Source organism: Notothenia rossii (genome assembly GCF_949606895.1).
Source record: "Notothenia rossii genome assembly, chromosome: 3".
Taxonomy (NCBI): domain Eukaryota; kingdom Metazoa; phylum Chordata; class Actinopteri; order Perciformes; family Nototheniidae; genus Notothenia; species Notothenia rossii.
In genome coordinates, this window is record NC_136901.1 from 39,951,171 (window position 1) to 39,972,276 (window position 21,106).

Consider the following 21,106-nt stretch of genomic DNA (forward strand, 5'->3'; position numbering starts at 1 on the left):
AAAGTTTGAGAACCACTGGCTTAGCCCCACCATGAAAAATGATGTTAAAGTAAGCTAAATAAAGTCCGCCAACTCGCGCGGAGTAAATTGCACAGACAGCAGTTAGTAAGATTGATTTCAGTAGCCACTTGTCTGGAAATACCGAAGAATAGAAACGGTTTTGAAAACTTTTGTCACTTAGTGATCGTCTTCTCAATAGAACATCTTTGATAATGTCTTCTGGCCAATCAGAATCAAGATAACGGCGTGGTGTTGTTGCAGGAAGACCCGACGGAGAATACTTTTGCTGTAGTACATCTCTGCTCTATATACATCGATACAACATTACGTGTTGATAGAAATCAACACGTAATGAAATAAGACCCCACGGTTTGATGATTGATAGGTGTGTGGGCTGTCTTTCATTTTGACACACAGAAACATGTTATAATAAACATACATACTGTATGTTAAATGGATATATCCGCCTTCTTTCATTTATTTTTCCATTCCCACAACAATATGCATAAAGAAATGGCATATTTTGGACATAGTTCGAATGGTGATTAATCATGATTAATTAATTTTGAAGGTGTGATTAATCTGATTAAACATTTTAATCGTTTGACAGCCCTAATTGCTATATATGCAAATTACTCACCTTAGAGCACTGTTTGATAAGATAAATAGCTCAAAAGCTTAACATTTGACATCCGATTTTCGGAAAATCTTCAAAACTCTTGTGAAAACACAAATGTACTGATGTGATCGATTTTTTTGGTGTTTTAGATTTGGTTACCAAAGTCTTAGGATCACAAAAGCAGTGAAATATTTGAATTACACTGTATACAAATGTGTTATTCATGTCTAAAATGAAAAAAATTAAATTCAAATTTTGAGTAAAATAGGTGTTTATCACTCTACTTTCACCGCAGCAGGGACTGAGATACATTAGGACTGAATAATGACTTCATATTACATACCAAGGTTCATGTGATATGTACAAATACAAATTGAGCATTCAAACTTTTTTTTCAACCAACAATTTATTATAAATATGCTTTTTTCAACCAACTATTTATATAAATATAAGAAACTGGAAAATGTCACTTTTTACAATATTGAACATCAGAACTTTCAACCAACTATTCATTATAAATGTCAAGACAGTGTCAAGGTCTGTGTCTGTCTTCCAAGACAGTGGGTCTGTCTGCTGTGAAGATGGGGGTGATGGTGCATTGGCTGCTGTGTAGGTAGGGGGTACAAGTGCTATACGAGTCCTCCACGAGACCTCCTTGCTGGCTGGGTTGAAGGTGATGGCTGTGGTGGAGCCTTTGTGCCAGGCCCGGATTGGCCATTGGGAGGACCGGGAGGCTTCCCGATGGCCTGGCCTGTTAAGTGGGCTGCTGGCCTGAGGATTTTTTTTTTTAATGTATTGTGAACGCAACGCTGCGCAAATGTGGGTCTGACTCTGCCTCACAGAGGGTGACTGGCTGTCTACTTGATGTGGCCTGCCGACATGGCCACTTTCATACAGATCATACACTAATGCCCTCGATTGGTCTATGTGTGTCATTCAAGCTCGGGAGGGTGTGTATGTGTGGCGCGAGCAAGCGAGAGAGAAAGCGCGCGCACCGGTTACGTGTAGGCTATAGTTTTTATTAGCATCTGGTGCTAGCTAGCTGCACTAATGGTTATAATGAGCTGTCAACAAGGTGGAGGAGAGTGTTTAGATAGTTAACTTAGTCTAAGTTCTCAGTGGGTCTCAAACGGTTTGGTCACCATTTATGTAAACACATATTTCCATTTGAAGGGGGAGTGATTAGTAACATATGCATGAATAATACAAATTGTTTTTAACTAGCTGAGAAAAGGTAAGATAAACTTTAAAAACTTGTTGAGAGCTAAAACTAGTCTTTGCTGCTGCCTCAAAGAGGAGCAGGGAGCAGAGGAGGGAGACAGGTGAGGCTGGTTCAGGAGCCCAGACACACTCACAACCATAAATGAACCAAAAACAAATAAACAAGTTTCAATGTTTTTTCATATTGGATATGGTCAGTGCTTGAATTGGAATAAAAAAGTTGCCAGTACTCTAAATCAGCAACAAGTATTTGGCACAAAGTCATAGTATATCCTATAATGCTGGTGGGTTTGTCTCTTTACTGTATATTTTAGAAAGGCTTACTGTACTTAAACAAAATGACTCAGGGTGCATCTGAGATTAGAGGGGGTGCAGTGGTAAAGTGCTATTTTTATAAGTGGGGATTGGACCTGACACCCTCTAGTCTAGGGGGGTCCGGGGGCATGCTCCCACGGGAACATTTTTTTTAAAATATTGAAGTTAGATGCATCAATCTGGTGCACTTTGAGAGCAAAATTAAGAGATATATGGATACCTCTCAACATCCATATTGAAACAACTGTAAACAGATTTAATTTTTCTTTATGGATATAAAAGAAAGTAAAGCTTGACTCCTACTGGCTGGTTAAATGACTCCTCGTCCCTGAGGCCACTACCAGTTTTTTGTGCCATTTTGCTGGATTTATTTGTCAATAGCGTTGCTGCACAAAGTGATGGCCCTCTAGTTTAAATCTACTACCCAAAAAGAAACATGGAGATGGGTTACTATTTAAAAAAATGTGCAAATCTATTTGGGAACAGTGGGGCCGGGCCTCAAATCCTATAGGGGGTCCGGGGGCATGCTCCCCCGGTAAGATTTTTTTTTAAATGTTGGACTTAAATGCATCAATCTGGTGCATTTTGAGGGGGAAATAAAGAGACTACACCCATATGAAACAAAAATGTATACATTTAAATAATCATAAAATCATAAGTACATGGCCATAACCAATAACATACAATATCCAATATGAAAAAACATTGAAACTTGTTTATTTATTTGTTTTTGGTTCATTTATAGTTGTGAGTGTGTCTGGGCTCCTGAATCTCTCCTGTCTCCCTCCTCTCCCCCCTGCTCCTCTTTGAGGCAACAGCAAAGACTAGTTTTAGCTCTCAACAAGTTTATCTTACCTTTTTTCACCTAGTTAACATTTTGTTTGTATTATTCATGCATATTTTACTAATCACTACCCCCTCAAATGGAAATATGTGTTTACATAAATGGTGACCGAACCGTTTGAGACCCACTGAGATAACTGAAACCAAGTTAACTATCTAAAGACTCAGAGAGTAATTTACCTCACCAGAGCTGTAGTTATCAGCCTCTCAGTCTGACAGCAAAGGACCCTCCCTCCACCTTGTTGTTGAAACAGCTCCTTATATCCGTTAGCGCAGCTAGCTAGCACCAGATGCTAACAACAATACACGTAACCAGTGCGCGCGCGTTCTCGCTCGCTCGCGCCACACATACACCAACACACACCCTCCCGAGCTTGAATGACACACAGAGACCAATCGAGGGCATTAGTATGATCTGTATGAAAGTGGCAATGTCGGCAGGCCACGTCATGTAGACAGCCAGTCACCCTCTGTGAGGCAGAGTCTGACCTACATTTGCGCTGCGTTGCGTTTATAATATATACGTATATTGCCGGCGGCTGAGTACCGGCATTTTACTGAGTACCGGTGTTACAGTATAAGTTGAGTCATGACAACTGGCGACATTCTATTATTTTCGTCATAGGAATCCGGGGCGTGTACATTGAGGACCCATTGTTGACTTACCAGGAAAGAAACATCGTTTGTCGTTTACGTTCATCTTTTGCTATATCTGCCTTCCTAAGATCACTTTGCTGCACATTCAGTACTCGTATGTGAGGTTGTGGGTGAGAGTCCGATATCGTGACGCTTACAGGGAGGTATCGAACATTACAAAGTAGGTGACTGTGTGGATGCCTGTTCAAAACATTGCAAACTTCAATAAATCATTTAAATTATATATTTGTGTCCGACTTTCATTTGTTCATCGTTCTTAATGTGATGTATAGTAGCTTTGATAGCTGTCCATACCTTCAGACAGCCTAAAAGTAAAACACAAGTTGTTTATTCACAGCCCGAACGCTCATCGAGATGACTGGATCAGTCATGACAACTTGTGATCAGCTCCGATTAAATTGTGATATCAATTCTGTAGCTAACCTCCAGGGAGCACGTTTATTTTATGAAATACCTGTATCCCTCTCATCACAACAAGACTCTACACTGTGCAGGAAAAACAATTACATACATGAAAATAACCTTGATGCATGGGAATTAAACACACAAACTAACAAATAAATCATCAGAAGAAGGCAGAGAGGAAGTAAATAACAACAGGAACACGGAAGGCAGACAGAATTGCTTAGACACGGGTGTCACATGAAATTTAAATGTTCTGGAAAGTTCCTTATACAGCTTTAGCCTTTTTTATCTCATGAAGTCCCAAAGTGACACACACTGAACAGTCTGGGGTCATGGTCCTTGTCATTTGCTTTTGTCTTCCCATAACAACATGTCCAAGATGTCCATGTGTCAGGCTAAAACATGTGACAGAACTAGCTAGATTTGGAAAGGTTTTTTGTTGCTAAAGTTAATATTCAACCCATTTAAGAATAAAAATGCTTACATGACATGTCATTTGTTAAACATTAAGCTGTCTTCGGCTCTTTTCTACTGTAACAAATGTAAATGTCCCCTCTGTGGGATGAATAAAGGTATTCTGATTCTGATTACATTTAACCTGTTGTGGAAACATTTCTTGATGAAATTGATATGAAACAAATGCCATAAATATTGCTGTGACACATGGTGTCACATCGGGACTTTAACCCTAAACATTCACAGTAAACCCAGAGTGACATATATGCACAATTAGAAATATGATTATGGTCTGGTCAGTTAATTTAGCTGATTCAATTATATTTAGTTAACATATTTTTTATTCTTCAATTCATAGTATGTTCAAACAAATGCAAACCAAAACATCATCCTTGTTAATTAAGTTATAAATAAGAGTTACTTTACCATTAAAGCCCAGATATTTGACACTAGGGAGGTTACTTGTCAGAAATGTGTCTATTTAGTCTAAATGACGTTCCCCTTAATTTCCCCAAAAGTAGAAATGGGTCCGGGTTCTTATGGGTTTAACGTATAGGCTTAAAGGCATAATAGAACTACCGTATTATATGTATTCAACTTGTGCCCCGCTGGACTTATTTTTCTGTGGTTTACCGTTACTGTGACATATCAGTATAGCCACGGAAGATAGTTTGTGTGTTTAATTCCCATGCATCAAGGTTATTTTCATGTATGTAATTGTTTTTCCTGCACAGTGTAGAGTCTTGTTGTGATGAGAGGGATACAGGTATTTCATAAAATAAACGTGCTCCCTGGAGGTTAGCTACAGAATTGATATCACAATTTAATCGGAGCTGATCACAAGTTGTCATGACTGATCCAGTCATCTCGATGAGCGTTCGGGCTGTGAATAAACAACTTGTGTTTTACTTTTAGGCTGTCTGAAGGTATGGACAGCTATCAAAGCTACTATACATCACATTAAGAACGATGAACAAATGAAAGTCGGACAAAAATATATAATTTAAATGATTTATTGAAGTTTGCAATGTTTTGAACAGGCATCCACAGAGTCACCTACTTTGTAATGTTCGATACCTCCCTGTAAGCGTCACGATATCGGACTCTCACCCACAACCTCACATACGAGTACTGAATGTGCAGCAAAGTGATCTTAGGAAGGCAGATGTAGCAAAATATGAACGTAAACGACAAACGATGTTTCTTTCCTGGTAAGTCAACAATGGGTCCTCAATGTACACGCCCCGGATTCCTATGACGAAAATAATAGAATGTCGCCAGTTGTCATGACTCAACTTATACTGTAACACCGGCACCGGTACTAGGCGTTACAAAAGGAAATAGCAATACCAGTTTCACTTGGAAAAGGAGAAGGAAAAGCAATAATTAAGAAGAAGGGTATGGAAATATGACAGAAAGGGTGGGAGGAAGATCAGACAGGAGGAGATCACAATCACTAGACTCAGACTGGATCATACAGGATTAAACGGCACAATGTTTTTAAAGGGAAAAAGCGAAGTTGAAGAATGCAGGGGGTGTGGAGTGAAAGAAAATGTGGAACACATCACACTGCAACATGTACAAAACAGAGAGGGAAACACTAAGAGACAGGGTCAGAGAGGCAGGCAGGGAGTGGAGCCTGATGGGGACACTGGGAACAGAAGGTGAGGGGGTAAGAGCTACCAGGAAGGCCATTCTTATATATTTGAGTGAAACAGGATTGATTGGAAGAATTTAAAACAACGTAAATACAGTGGTATAATTCCACAAGTGGTGATAGGATGATATGGTGAAACACACTGTTGTACAGTAGGTGGCGATATGCACCTTAAAGCTGCAATCTGCCAAAAACTGTGAGAAGAAGAAGAAGAAGAAGAAGAAGAAGAAGAAGAAGAAGAAGAAGAAGAATATACCCAAAACAACAATCAAGGGTAGGAAGAAAGTGGTGCCATGGTGGAATGAGGAATGCAGCAGGGCTATTAAAGAGCGAAATAATGCATTTAGAGAATTAATGAAAAACATGACACAAAATAATGTTATAGAGTTTCAAAGGAAAAGGGCATCTGCTCGAAGGACAATAAAATATACAAAAAAGAGAACATGGAGAGAATTTTGTTCTACCATTGGCAGAGGAGTTAAATTGGGTGATGTCTGGTCCATGTTTAAGCAGATGAGCCGGAAAAGGAAATCCATTAAAATTCCAGCCTTGGTTGATGGGGAGAGGCTGGCAGTGACAGATAAAGAGAAGGCATATATGTTAGGAAGGACACTTGCAGCAGTACATAGTGGGGAGCATCTCAGTGATACTCATAGATAGCAAAAACAGCAGTTACTAGCAGAGAATGAAAACGTGAAGGAGAAGAGACAGGATAATAGGTCAGCTCTGGATGTGGAAATTACAATGTCAGAACTCAAAATAGCCTTACAAGGTACAGGATATACAGCCCCAGGACAAGACCAGCTATGTTATGCTATGTTTAGACAGTTACCTATGGAAACTATGAAAATGGTGCTGAGTCTTTTCAATAAAATCTGGAGAGAAGGAGATATGCCAAGTTTGTGGAAAACAGCAATCGTGCTACCATTCAATAAGCCAGGGAAAGATACAGCTAACCCTAGTAACTACAGACCAATAGCTCTTAAATCACACCTATGTTAATGGATGGAAAAGATCATTGTCCGTAGGCTCTCACAAATACTGGAACAGAAAGGGCTGCTGAGTAGTTTTCAGAGCGGATTTCGTAAAGGGCGGTGCAATAGATGCATTAGTAAGAGTGAGTAACGATGTGGAAAAAACATTGAAAATGAAAGAGATAATGGCAATAGTGTACTTTGACATTGAAAAGGCGTATGACTCTATGTGGAGGGATGGGCTACTGATCAAATTGGGTAGAATGGGTATTGGAGGGAGAATGTACAATTGGGTAAGGGCCTTTTTAACAGACAGGACATTTAGAGTAAAGGTTGGAGCAGATATTTCCAATTATTTTGAAATAGGAAATGGTATTCCCCAAGGGAGTGCAGTCAGTCCAATATTATTTAACATCATGATTAATGATATATTTACATGCTTAGACACATGCATAAAATCGGCTCTGTATGCAGATGATGGGGCTATTTGGATGAGGGGAAGAAATGCCCCATACGTAATGGAGAATATAGCTAGAGCGATTACAAAAGTGGAGAGGTGGTCAAAATGTCAGAAAGCAAGTCATGCTACATGGTATTTACAAACAAAAGCAAGATTGATGGCCAACAGCTAACACTATATGAGCGTCCAATGACAAAGGTGAATGAGTTCAAATACCTAGGACTGTGGTTTGATAGCAAATACACATGGAAAATGCATATTAATCAAGTGGAAACAAAATGCAAAAAAGTATCAAATGTATTGCGAGCTGTAGCTGGATGCAACTGGGGTGCAGATAAACAAGCATTAATAGACATTTACAGATCAATTATGAGGTCCACAATAGACTATGGTTGTATAGTGTATGGAGCAGCAGCAAAAACATCGCTTTTAAAAATGGATAGAATACAATATAAAGCATTGGAGCACTGTGTATTGGAGCGATAAAGTCATCCCCTATCAATGCGGTTCTGATAGAAGCAGGAGAGACACCGCTGGAGATCAGAAGAGAGAGACTTGCTCTGTCATACTGGGTCAGACTACAAGGAAGTGGAGAAGAAAATATTAAAATAATATAAAAGAATATTACAGGATTGCTGGGAATATGCAAAATTCCAGGGACGTGGGTTTGGCTGGCCGAGTGAGGAGAGAACGAGGGCATATGGAGTGGAGACCATCACGTTTGCCAAAGCGACCCCATTTAGAAGTGTTCCCCCATGGCTGTTCCCAGAAGCTAAAACAGATATGAGTATCATAGAAAGGAAAAAAGAGTGGCAAATAAATGAAGTGGGAATTAAAACAAGTATGTATCTGAACGAAAAGTACTACAATTACCTACAAATGTATACAGATGGCTCTAAGAACAAGGAAGAGTGTTTTGGATTTGGCATATACATCCCAGACTTTAAAATATCTATTTTAAAAAGAGCGTCTGATCAATTATCAGTGTATACAGCAGAAATGCTTGCTGTAATAATAGGATTGCAGTGGGTGGAAGAGGTCAGACCAGATAGGGTGGTTATATGTACAGATTCATTGTCCATATTACAAAGCATACAATCAACAACAACTACTAGGGAAGACATTCTCACTGAATCATTGCCTGTTAAGACTGCACAGAAGTGGCATAGATCTGCAGTTCTGCTGGGTGCCTGCACATGAGGGGGTGAAAGGGAATGAGTGTGCTGATAAATTAGCAAAAAGTGCACTACAAAAGCAAATAACATGACCAGTTCAACTTGGTAAAGGATAAGGAAAAGCAGTCATTAAGAAGAAAGGGATGGAGATCTGGCAGAAAGGTGGGAGAAAGACCAGAAAGGCAAGGACTATCACAAAGTACAAAATACAATTACAATTAATATTCATAAAGAAAGAAACAGAAGGGAGGAAATCATGATGGCGAGACTCCGAATAAATCACACGGCTTTGAATAGTATGCTGTATATCATGGAGAGAAGTGACAGTAACAAGTGTGGGAACTGTGCAGTAAAAGAAGATGTAGAACATATCTTTTTACATTGTGACATCTATAAAGCGGAAAGAGAACAATTAAAGGCTAAAGTCTTAGAGAGAGAGAGGGAGTGGAGTGTGGTTGGTGTTTTGAGAACAAAAGGAGAGGGAGTAAGAGCTACCAGAAAGGCACTGTTTAAATTCTTGAGTGAAACTGGGGTAGGAAAAATAATTTAACATTAGGTCAGGAAAGAACATAGATTTGTTTTTTGTTTTATTTATTTCATGCTTTTATTGATTTATTTTAAATTTATTTTGATTAGAGCATATTAAAGTTAAAGAGTTTGAATGATGTGATGATTCATACTCATGTACAGTAGGTGGCGGTATGCACCTTTCAAGTTGTTTGCAATCCGCCAAAAGCAAGAGAAGAAGAAGAAGAAAAACCGAGAGAAGAAGAAGAAGAACCTGAATCCATGTGGCGTCTCGTCGCTACGGTTCTCTCTCTCTGTGTTCCTGAGAAAGTGTGTGAGAGCTCCAGCACTACTGATCCATCACCTGTGTGTTTGGATAAACCTCTGAATGGACTGTGTGCTCTTTTTTCTGGAGCGTTTACCTCGGACTATAGGAGCTAGCTTAGCATGCTAGCTGGAAACACGTTAGCAACACTAGATTGAGAGTTTGATGGAGAGAGAACCGGTGTGTTTAACGGAGTCTGCAGGAAAAGGTGATCCAGGAAACATGAGTAAAGTCCAAATGCTGCTGTCGGTGAAGAAGCAGCGACTCACTGTTGCTGCTGAAGAGATATCTGCTCTGTTTGAAAAGACCATAGCAGATCTCGAGGAGGAGCTGTCTCTTACCAAAGAGGAGAACAAGAGACTCCAGAAACTACTTGACGCTGTTTTACAGCCCCAGCTTCGGATACACAGATCAGGTATGTTCCCTTTACCCTTAATCAACACTTTACACTCTTCAGTAGCACTTTGTTGTCACATTAATAACACTTTAGACCCTTTATCAGCACTAGCTGGAGGTAGTAGATCCTGAAGTACAAGTTCAAACACCACACTGAAAATACTCCATTACAAGTTAAAGTACTGCATTCATATCTTATTTAAAGTGGACCTATCATGCTATATTTGAATAATATAGTGTAGGACCATACCTATATAAGGCATATTTATACTTTTTATTTGTGAAAATACCAAACAGATCATGCATTTTAGCCATTCCTCATTTCGCTCAATTTAACACTGTCTTTTCATGGGCTGATTCTGTGAGAACAGCACCATCTACAGGCCTGGCATATGTACTACAGCGTCTCCAGAGCTTTCGAACGGCAATGTCCGTGGCTGTCTCCTCCTGATTGGTGGAGTTGGCCCAATAGAGCTCCTGCGGTCACGTGACTTTTGGTTATCAGCCACCATTTTGGCAGTAAACATGACGACCGGCGCCAGCGTTTTCCTACCGTGCGAGTATACATCTCATTTTAATTCAAGTGAAATTCGGCTTTATAGTACAAAATTAGAAAGATTAAATATAAGCGACCCATATAATGCACCCGGTGTGCTTTTCAAGAGCATAACCTCCTGCTCTGAAGACGATGTACCCGACTTGCGCTACGCGGACATCCACAGCTATCTTGTAAGCTTTCCATCAGTGTACTCAGGAGACTCCCTCAGAGCTTACAAAAGCTTGGAGGCTTACAAATGGTGTCAGTCCGGCTTCGTAAACAACATTCAACTGTGGAGTCTTACATCCAAAAACTTCGGCATCATCACTGCAAGGGTAAGTATTAAATTATTCCAGTTTGATAGGCAGTGTCACGTTAGCATTGTTTGTTTATTAGCTTGTCTAGCTACGGCAGTGTCACGTTAGCATGTTTGTTTATTAGCTTGGATAGCTACTGCAGTGCGTCTGAAACTAGTTTGTATTTTTGCTTTTTGAAAACTTTTTGTAGCATTGTACTGTATTCCTTCACCCACCTGATATGAAGTGATCACTGCATAAGCGAAAGCAAACGGCCGGGGGGTCCCATCTTTCAGTCTTGTTCAGACGGCTCCTGGCTCTTTTAATCGCTGCGATCCACTTTTCCCTCCTCTCCGCGTCTTTTGGAATGCGATAATAAGATACACCTTTCTTCTTCCCACGCCTATTTGTGCAACCTGGTGCACAGCAGTTATCCACCATCCTCGACAGTCTGCCAGTGCCTGCCAATGAATTTACTGACGCGATTACTGCCAAAATGGCTGCCCCCTTCGTTTCTCGTCACGTGACCAGCATATGTGACATCATCCGCTGGAGCTCTATAGCCGTAGCGCCACTTGTTCAAATCTGGATCAGTCTGTATCAGATCCGTTGCAGCCCCTTTTTAAGAGATTTGGGTATGGAGGAAAAGAGGGAGGGTTGTGTTTTCTGACACTTGATGAGTTCCCTGGAACACCGGAGACACATATTCATGTATAAAAGACGCACAAAAGTGCATTTTGCATGACAGGTCACCTTTAAGTAAAAGTATGTAAGTATTATTAGACACATGTACGTTATTATAATAATTAAAATGTATTACGGAAGAGCAAACCTACCAAAATAAATATATTTATAAAAATACATACATTGAATAATATGCCATTTAATAAATTAAATGGCATATTATTCAATGTACTGATTTAAATATTACCCATACATGTAGGCACTAGTTGGTTAAATGTGACATACATTGATACTTTAGTTTGTGCTTTTTTATTCACCTTTTCTTTTTAAATGTTTAAAAGCAGATAAAAACAAATACTTTGGATTAATTCAAATTGCGCGAGAATAATTCATGAAGAAATATGTTCAATAATAAATTAAACACATCTAAAATGTTACTTGATAAAGAATAGGGGAACTAGTACAAAGGTCATTAAGTAATTAAAACATTAATATAAATTAATGTAAAATCTCATCAATCAATTATTGCCAACATGTATTTATAATATATTCTGTATATATATTTAAGTTAAAGTTAAAGCCTTTTATTGTCATTATACACAGAGTATAACGAGATTCAGAGTGCAACTCTGTCCCGGTGAGCAAAAAATACAGACACATAAATAACACTAAAAAACACGGCAATAGGACAGACAACATAAACAATCATATGGGGGAATAAATAGTTACAAATATTGATATAAAAATAGTATATAAAGTGCATTTGAAAAGATGTGTATGTGTGAGAATGGTTACGGTTATTGCATTATGTGTGGTGGTTAAGCAGCCTGACGGCCCAGGGGTCGAAACTGTTTGTCCGTGACTTGAAGCTCCTATATCTTCTCCCTGAAGGCAGGAGAGAGAACAGTCTGTGACCTGGGTGAGAGCTGTCCTTTATTATTTTGTTAGCTCTGTTGGGGCAGTGGGAGGTGGAGATGTATTCCAGAGAAGGCAGGGGGCAGCCGATGGTTTTCTCTGCCACCCTGATCACTCTCTGCAGGGCTTTCAGCTGAGCATCTTGCATATCATCCCGAGATGGAGTATGACAGCACGCTCTCGATGGTCGCCCGGTAGAAGGACATCAGCAGCTTCTTGTTCAGTCGGTTTCTCCGAAGCACCCTCAGGAAGTGTAATCACTGCTGGGTCTTCTTAACTGCTGCAGTGGTGTGTGCTGTCCAGCTGAGGCTCTCCGAAATGTGAACCCCCAGGAACTTAAAGGTGGAGACCCTCTCCACTCTCTCTCCATTGAGGTGCTTTCTGAAGTCTATGATGATTTATTTTGTTTTGCTTGTGTTCAGATGTAGGTTGTTAGCTGAACATCACACAGACAGCTTCAGGATCTCGCCTCTGTATGCCGACTCGTCGTCTCCCTTATATATTTGGCCGACCACAGTGGTGTCATCTGCACATTTAATAATGGAGTTGGAGGGGTGAATGGGAGAGCAGTCGTGTGTGTATAGCAGAGGTGCCCAGTACGTCGACCTCGGTCGACCGGTCGACCACGGGGGCAATGCTGGTAGATCACGAGTCATTCATAAAAAAAAGAATCCAGCTTCGTTAAAATAGACAAAACAGGTTTTGATCCCTCCTCCTTTGGCCTCCCTGCCACTTAATTCAGGAGTTTACTTGATTGACAGAAAAAGCAACCTATCGCTTTCCAGTCTGTTAACCCAGAATGCAAAGCGATACAAAATCAGTCAAGTGCCGGGAAAACTAAAATTAAGTTAAGGAGACAAACAACAAATTGAGTGCGGGACTGAGCAAAAAGCTAAAGACAAACCACTTCCACCCAGAATGGGAGGAAGAATATTTTGTTGTGATGTCACATTCAAAGGTTATTTGCCTTATTTGTAAAGCAAGCGTCGCTCTGCCAAAGAAAGTTAACGTGGAGAGGCATTATCGGAGTGTTCACAAGGCATATGACAGCGACTTCCCTCCGAGTAGCGAGTTGAGAAAGAGAAAGGTCATGTATTATTGCTACAAAAACATTATCTCGCAGTCTTAGTGTCGCCAACTCGTTTCTAACATGCAAAAAGACAAACAAATGCGTCTATGGTCGGTGTATTTTTGATCTTTCCGATCGAGACGAGATCTCTCTCTCCCCCGTCTGTGTGCGAGGGGGCGGGGCAGTTTACACACACGCAGCTGCTACATGCAGCAACACACGGAGGGGATGGCGGAGAGAAGCGATCCAAGGTGTGGTTAAATGTTACCCGTCTTGAGTTGGACAATGCTCCTTGCCAATAGTGTTTAGCATGTAAGGGCGGTAACACGAGCAATTTGTCTAAACATTTAGCAAAAGTGCACCACATTCAGACGGAGGAATGCACCGGGTTCGACTGTCTTTCTAGTATCTCTGTACCCCCCCCCACCCACGAGTAACTTTTCCACGTCAGGTATTATGTATGCTAGCAGCAACACAGGGATTTAACTCAATTATACAAACATGGGTTAATGATTAGAGGTAACAGAGTTACTCTTTATTTTGTTAAAGTTTCAGCTATTCTGTTTACAGTTCTGTCATCAGATTATTTAATACGATTTTTTTTAAATATTGTTTCTTTTGATGTGAAATATTATTGATTTAATTAATAAAAAGCAATGTTAATTTTGTTCACAATTTGTCTAAGTTAATTTAATAATATATGTATTTTTGAATCAAGTATTCATCTTTATTGTCTTCATTGTTAGTTTCCACATGCCTAAAACAACCTCAATCTAAATCTAAAAGTTGATGGCTAAATAAGAGCGTTTGAGAAATTGTGCAAGGCATACAGTAATAGTCCGAATAGTCGATTAATCGTTTTATTAATCGATAGATTAATCGATTATCAAATTAGTCGTTTTTTGCAGTCCTATTGTAGTTATCCCATTTATAAATAAAACGTGTTATTCAGCAACCCTTTCAATTTGGGATTTTATTTTTGGTTGGTAGACCTCGGTGAGCTGGTCATTTCAAAAGTAGCTCACCAGCCAAAAAAGTGTGGGCACCCCTGGTGTAGAGAGTGTAGAGTAGAGGGCTCAGCACGCAGCCCTGCGGGGAGCCAGTGCTGAGGGTGCGGGTGGAGGAGCAGTAGGGGCCTATTTTCACTGTCTGAGGACGGTCTGTAAGGAAATTATTAATCCAGGCACATAAGATGGAGGGCAAACCTAGGCTTGACCGTTTTTCCACTAGTATGTCAGGTATGATGGTATTAAAAACTGAGCTAAAATCGACAAACAGCATCCTTATATAGTTGCCTGGGCCTTCTAGGTGGCTCACAGCTGTGTGAAGGACCGTGGCGATGGCATGATCCGTGGATCTGTTGGCTCTATAGGCAAACTGATGAGGGTCGAGGGAGGGTGGGAGGCTGGCTTTGATGTAGTCGTCTATCAGTCTTTCGAAACATTTAATCACCGCCGATGTTAGGGCTATGGGCCTGTAGTCGTTGAGCTCTCTGACTGGTGTCTTTTTGGGGACAGGAATGATAGCCGTTTTCAGACAGGATGGAATGCAAGCTTGTGACAGGGACAGGTTGAATATCCTGGTCAGGACCCCTGAAAGCTGGTCAGCACAAGCTTTGAGTACTTTGCTGAGTACTCCATCGGGTCCTGCGGCTTTTCCAGGATTCACAGACCTCAGCGTCACCTGATGTTCTTTGAGAGTGGGAGGTGGTATGGAGCTGGTAGTTTGCAGGGACAGGGGCAGAGTAGAAAAGTGGGGGGGTCTGCTAGCCTCAAAGGGAGCAAAGAAGTGGTTTAGTTCCTCTACAAGGTGGGCGTCAGCTCTAGTATTGCCAGATGTTTTGCCCTTATAGTTGGTTAGCTGTTGAAGGCCCGGCCAAACGCACCGTGTGTTTTTATGAGCGAGATTCTCCTCCACTTTTCCCTTTCAGTCCTCCTTTGCAGCCTTGATGCTTCTCCTCAGATTCGCCCTTGCCAAGCCGTCCTGAAGGCTGTGTCAAGGGAAGTCATGAGAGACCGCACCGCTCTTGTCATCCATGGTTTTTGGTTTGGTTAGACCCGTATGCGTTTTTCCACAGTTACAGTGTCTGTGCAGAACTTGATGTAGGATAAGATAGGCTCTGTGTGTTTCTCCATGTCTGTCTGTTCAAATATGTCCCATACTGTGTGTTCGAAGCAGTCTTGCAGTTGTTAGAGTGCCCCCTCGGGCCAGGTTCTCATATATTTGACCACCGGCTTGGTGTCACTTCTGAGGGGGGTGTAAGCTGGGATGAGACGCAGTGACAGGTGGTCAAATAGACCTAAATGGGGGAGTGGTGCCACTCTGTAGGCATGCTTCAGGTTAGAATACACCCGGTCCAGTGTATTCTTTCCTCTGGTGGTACATCGTACATGTTATATAGCTGCGCTATCGCTATTTGTATATATGGTAAACACTGAAACCAATTAAAATAAACAAAAAAAAACATTGAATGAGAAGGTGTCCAAACTTTTGACTGGTACTGTCCTGTATATAGAAAACACACACATTTTAATATTTAGCAGGTTCCCTCATCTCTAATCATTTATACAAGCGCAACTTTGAACATGTACAGCAGTAAAATGCAACATACAAAATAATCAAGAAACAACATAAATTAAACACTGACAGGGAACATTTTACTGCACCATCATTACTTTTACATAAGAAGGTGCCGTAAAATGTTCTGTTAATACTTGCATACTTTTACTTAACTAAGGTTTGAATGCAGGATTTTAATTTGTAACAGAGTATTTGAATTCTATACTGTAGGCGTAGTGTATCTGTGAACGATCCCAAATACAATTTATTGTTAACATTGCGGCTATGCCAGAAGAAAAAACCCTTTTTCATTTTCAAAGGGGGTGGGCTACATGAGGTGAATTGAGCCAACACATTACAGTACATTGCATTTAGCTGACGCTTTTATCCAAAGCGACTTACAATAAGTGCGTTCGACCAACAAAATACAAACTTGAAGAAAACAGAATCATATAAGTACATCAGGTTTCATAGAGCTAAAACATTTCAAGTGCTACTCAACTGGCTTTAGATAAGCCAGCCCTTTATTAGTATATAGGTGCTTTGTTAATAATTCTATCGCTCGAAGTGGAGTCGAAAGAGATGAGTTTTCAGTCTGCGTCGGAAGATGTGTAAGCTTTCTGCTGTCCTGATTTCAATGGGGAGCTCATTCCACCATTTTGGAGCCAGGATAGCAAGTCCACGTGTTTTTGCTGATGGGAACTTGGGTCCCCCTCGCAGTGCGGGGGCAGCGAGCCGTTTGGCTGATGCAGAACGGAGGTCACGTGCCGGGGTGTACGGTTTAACCATGTCCTGGATGTAGGAAGGGCCAGATCCATTCGCAGATACACAATAGGTGGGACTAAGAAAGATAATGTGAAAATATAAAATCAAAGGCATTAATTAGGGCTGCAAAATGTCTCCAATTGTAACGGCCCGTCCACACAGCAGCCTTAAAAAATCTTCCAGCACTTCTGCCCATTCACTTTGAATGGGGTGACGTCACGTTGCCTCGCTTTTCGCCAAACTGCATTGTGGGGAAGCAAAGTGAAGATTTCCAGGGTTTCCAGGATTTTCAGGATTCAAAAGTTGAGCAATGTTCAACTTTTTGAAGCTGAGGTGGAAGCGTCAGCCAATCAAATCCCGTTTATGCAAGTCTGACAGTACAAGTGCTAGCCAATCAAACCGCGTGTAAGCTGGGAGAGAAATACCGCAGTTAATTTCCTCATATTCAAAACGAGAAATTACGGTAGCAAATCACCCGGTTCTTTACGACCAGTAACTATTTACCGGGATACAAACCGGAGGAACCAGGCATGGAGGGAGGTGGCAGAGACAGTGGGTGAAACTGGTAGGTTTTCGCCTATTTGGGGATTTTATATCCAGTGTACTTCGTTTTAAAATTACTATTGCTTTGTATGTCGGGGGCGTGAGATTCATGTGATTGGTTGTTCGTCGCGTTGCTCGCAAAAAATCCCCAAGCTTTCAGACACGCCCACCTCCAAGATTTTCAAGATTTTTTTAACGCTGCTGTGTGGACGGGCCGTAATGGTGATTCGATTTTTAAATGCTAACACTTAACAGTTTGTTCTGACTGTGTGTTTCCTGTTTCCTGCAGACGTCCAGCAGCTGGTGGTGGTTAAAGAAGAGCTTCTCCCTGAACAGCAGGAATGGAGCACCAGTCTGGACCAGGAGGACCCAGAGCCCCCCTCACACATTAAGCAGGAACAGGAGGGAGAGCAGCTTCAAGAGCTGGAGGAGGCTGATATCACCAAGTCCACTTTCACTCCTGACCCTGTGAAGAGTGAAGATGATAAAGAGAAACCTCAGTCCTCTCAGCCTCATCAAAGACAAACTGAACACATGGAAACAGAAGCTGATAGAGATGACTGTCGAGGACCACAACCAGCCAGGAACTCAGATCCAGAGAGCAGTTTACAACCAAAGACTGAGGACGACACTGAAGACTCTTCTGAACCTGACACTGAAGACAGTGCTGATTGGAAAGAGACCAGAGAACCAGCATCAGGCTCAAACTCACTGAAAAATAGACATGAATCTGTCAGTGATCCACAACATAGTGCTGAAGATAAACCATTCAGCTGCTCAGTCTGTAAAAAAGGTTTTTCACATAGTGGAAGTTTAAAGAAACACATGAGAGTCCACACAGGAGAGAAACCACACTGCTGCTCAGTCTGTAAAAAAGGTTTTTCAGAGAGTGGAAGTTTAAAGGAACACATGAGAGTCCACACAGGAGAGAAACCATTCAGCTGCTCAGTCTGTAAGAAAGCTTTTTCACATAGTGGACATTTAAAGACACACATGAGAGTACACACAGGAGAGAAACCACACAGCTGCTCAGTCTGTAAGAAAGCTTTTTCACATAGTGGAAATTTAAAGAAACACATGAGAGTCCACACAGGAGAGAAAGCACACAGCTGCTCAGTCTGTAAGAAAGCTTTTTCACAGGGTGTACATTTAAAGAGACACATGAGAATCCACACAGGAGAGAAACCATTCAGCTGCTCAGTCTGTAAGAAAGCTTTTTCACATAGTGGACATTTAAAGAGACACATGGGAGTCCACACAGGAGAGAAACCATTCAGCTGCTCAGTCTGTAAGAAAGCTTTTTCAAATAGTGGACATTTAAAGACACACATGAGAGTCCACACAGGAGAGAAAGCACACTGCTGCTCAGTCTGTAAGAAAGCTTTTTCACAGAGTGGAAATTTAAAGGAACACATGAGAGTCCACACAGGAGAGAAACCACACAGCTGCTCAGTCTGTAAGAAAGCTTTTTCACATAGTGGACATCTAAAGTCACACATGAGAGTCCACACAGGAGAGGAAAAATAGAGCTGCAGAGTTTGTGACAAAAGATTTAATTGGCGTAATCGTTTCAAAAGACACAAGTGTGTTGGTCGTCAGCTGCTTCTGTAACTGTAAGGGAATACATTTGTCTATTTTGTATCCTGATGACCTAATGCCGTTACATGTAATACGTTACTGCCTAAGCCTGATTTCACCCGCCTGCAACCGATTCACTAATAATCAGAAAAGTTAATTTCTCTGACTCCTTGACTTGTCTATTTCTTGTTTAATAATCGTTACATCTCTTCAGGACCAGGTTCCTGTGTCCTGCCTTTCACCTGCTGATCACCCACTGCTCATTTAAGGTGGGCTGACCTTCCCTCCTCCTGCTCTTTTCTCTTCTTCCCCTTTTTCTCACTGCAGGTAATCAGCTGATCACTTCCTGCCTGTGCAGCTGGGCATTTTCTCTGGTGTAAATAAATAAACTTGTGTTCTCTTTCACCATGACTGTTATTGGTTGTTTGTTACTGTCTCCATTTCCCTAAAATTTATTAGGGATGTAACAAAAACATTAATCTATAAAAAATGAAATAATCCAGTAATTCAATATATATGATTCTAAAATGGGACATTACGCACAGTAAGTAGTAAGTAGTGGTTGATGCCAATACGTCTCAGTTTATGCTGCTTTATACTTCTACTTTACTAGATTTTAAAAGACAGTATTGTACTTTTTAATCCACTGCATTAATTTCACAGCTTTTAATTACTAGGTAGATATAGATTATTAGATCATTCAAAAATATAAATCAATTATTAAATACACCTTGACAGTTATTTATAGGATAAGATATCCAGCAGCAGGACATAAGGTTATTCAAATTAGCTCTATATTTACTAACTGTGATAAAACACACATACTTTTTGTAATTTAAGTATATTTTGATACCAATGCTTTTGTACTTTTACTTGTAACACAGTATTTTTACCCTGTAGTATCTGTACTTTTGCTTTAGTAGAATATCTGAATACTTCTTACACCACTGCTACCATGAGTGCGGAGCCGTGTGCTACAAAAGCCTGAATTTAAAACAAATACTTTACAGCTCAAGACTGTTTTCAAATGCAGAGCAGGTTGTAAGCGAGGCTCCGTTTGTAAATTCTTCCCCTTCAGATCCACGCTGAGGAGGATGGGTGTAACCAACATGTGGGTAATGCACAAGAGCTGATAGGCCACATTCACTGCTCACACACATGCTGATCAGATCACAGCTCATATGGTTTCAGCTCTCAGGTAGTGAAACTCAGACACTCGCTGCCACTGAGAGGTGAGATGACGCAGAAAGGAGTTCAGCTGGACCGGGAAACCTTCTCTTGTTCCATCTGTCTGGATCTACTCAAGGATCCGGTTATTTTTATTTTGAAATTCAGTTCCTGACAGACGTCAAAAAAGCCCGAGATTATGGAAATAAACAAATAAATAAAAACAAGGATAATTATGTGTTATTGTTGAGTAAATAACAGTGTGTTATTTTGAAAAGAATAACAAATTAGAAGGAAAAAAAGATTTAAAAAATACAGATTTCAGTATCCTGAGGCTCTCAGCCCCATTTATTTTCCTCACAGACGGCAACAAAAGTCAGAAATTATACAATTTAAAATAAAAGCAATAATTGTGGCTTGATATTGAGTAAGAACATGTTTTTATTAACCACACAGCTTCCGGTCTTCCTATAACACGAATGCCGTGAGACTACCAATAGAAATACATTGCTTTTAAAATTGTTCTGTGCAACACGAAAAAAAAAGGGGAAAATCGTGTTGGTGAACACGAATCAATGGATTAAAAATCGGGTTGGTGAACACGAAATGCCATGAGACTGGGTTGCTTTAACACACGGCACGATTTCACCAGACACCCGGGGATCGGTGTTGCCTCGCGGCAGCCAGCCAGAGACCGAGGCTCGAAATCTGTAAAACCGGCCCTGAGTCTCGGTGGCAGGTCTAAACAGCTCGACACCCTCCCACCCAAAAGAGTGCAAAATCATGTTTAGCGCACTCCAACCTCGATATATAGCCTAGTCTGTGGTTTCATAATCTTGCACCCGCAATAAAACACACCTATTCCCAGTCCAGGTAACCAGTCACATCACATTACAGTAGTTTAATAAATAATAGAACATGCTTTCAAATCCAATTAAACGGGTTTTGAAGGAATCTGAAAGTATCTATCCTACTATTTAAG

General features: G+C 40.7%; 1 protein-coding gene across 1 annotated transcript; it reads left to right on the plus strand.

Annotated features, from left to right (window-relative positions):
* Window positions 1-9,542: 9,542 nt before the first annotated feature.
* LOC307032258 (uncharacterized protein) lies at window positions 9,543-19,362 on the plus strand. Its single transcript, XM_079670112.1, has 2 exons — window positions 9,543-10,029; window positions 17,669-19,362. Exons 1-2 carry the CDS (start codon window positions 9,780-9,782, stop codon window positions 18,904-18,906), a joined length of 1,488 nt encoding a protein of 495 aa, XP_079526238.1. The 5' UTR covers window positions 9,543-9,779; the 3' UTR covers window positions 18,907-19,362.
* Window positions 19,363-21,106: the final 1,744 nt, after the last annotated feature.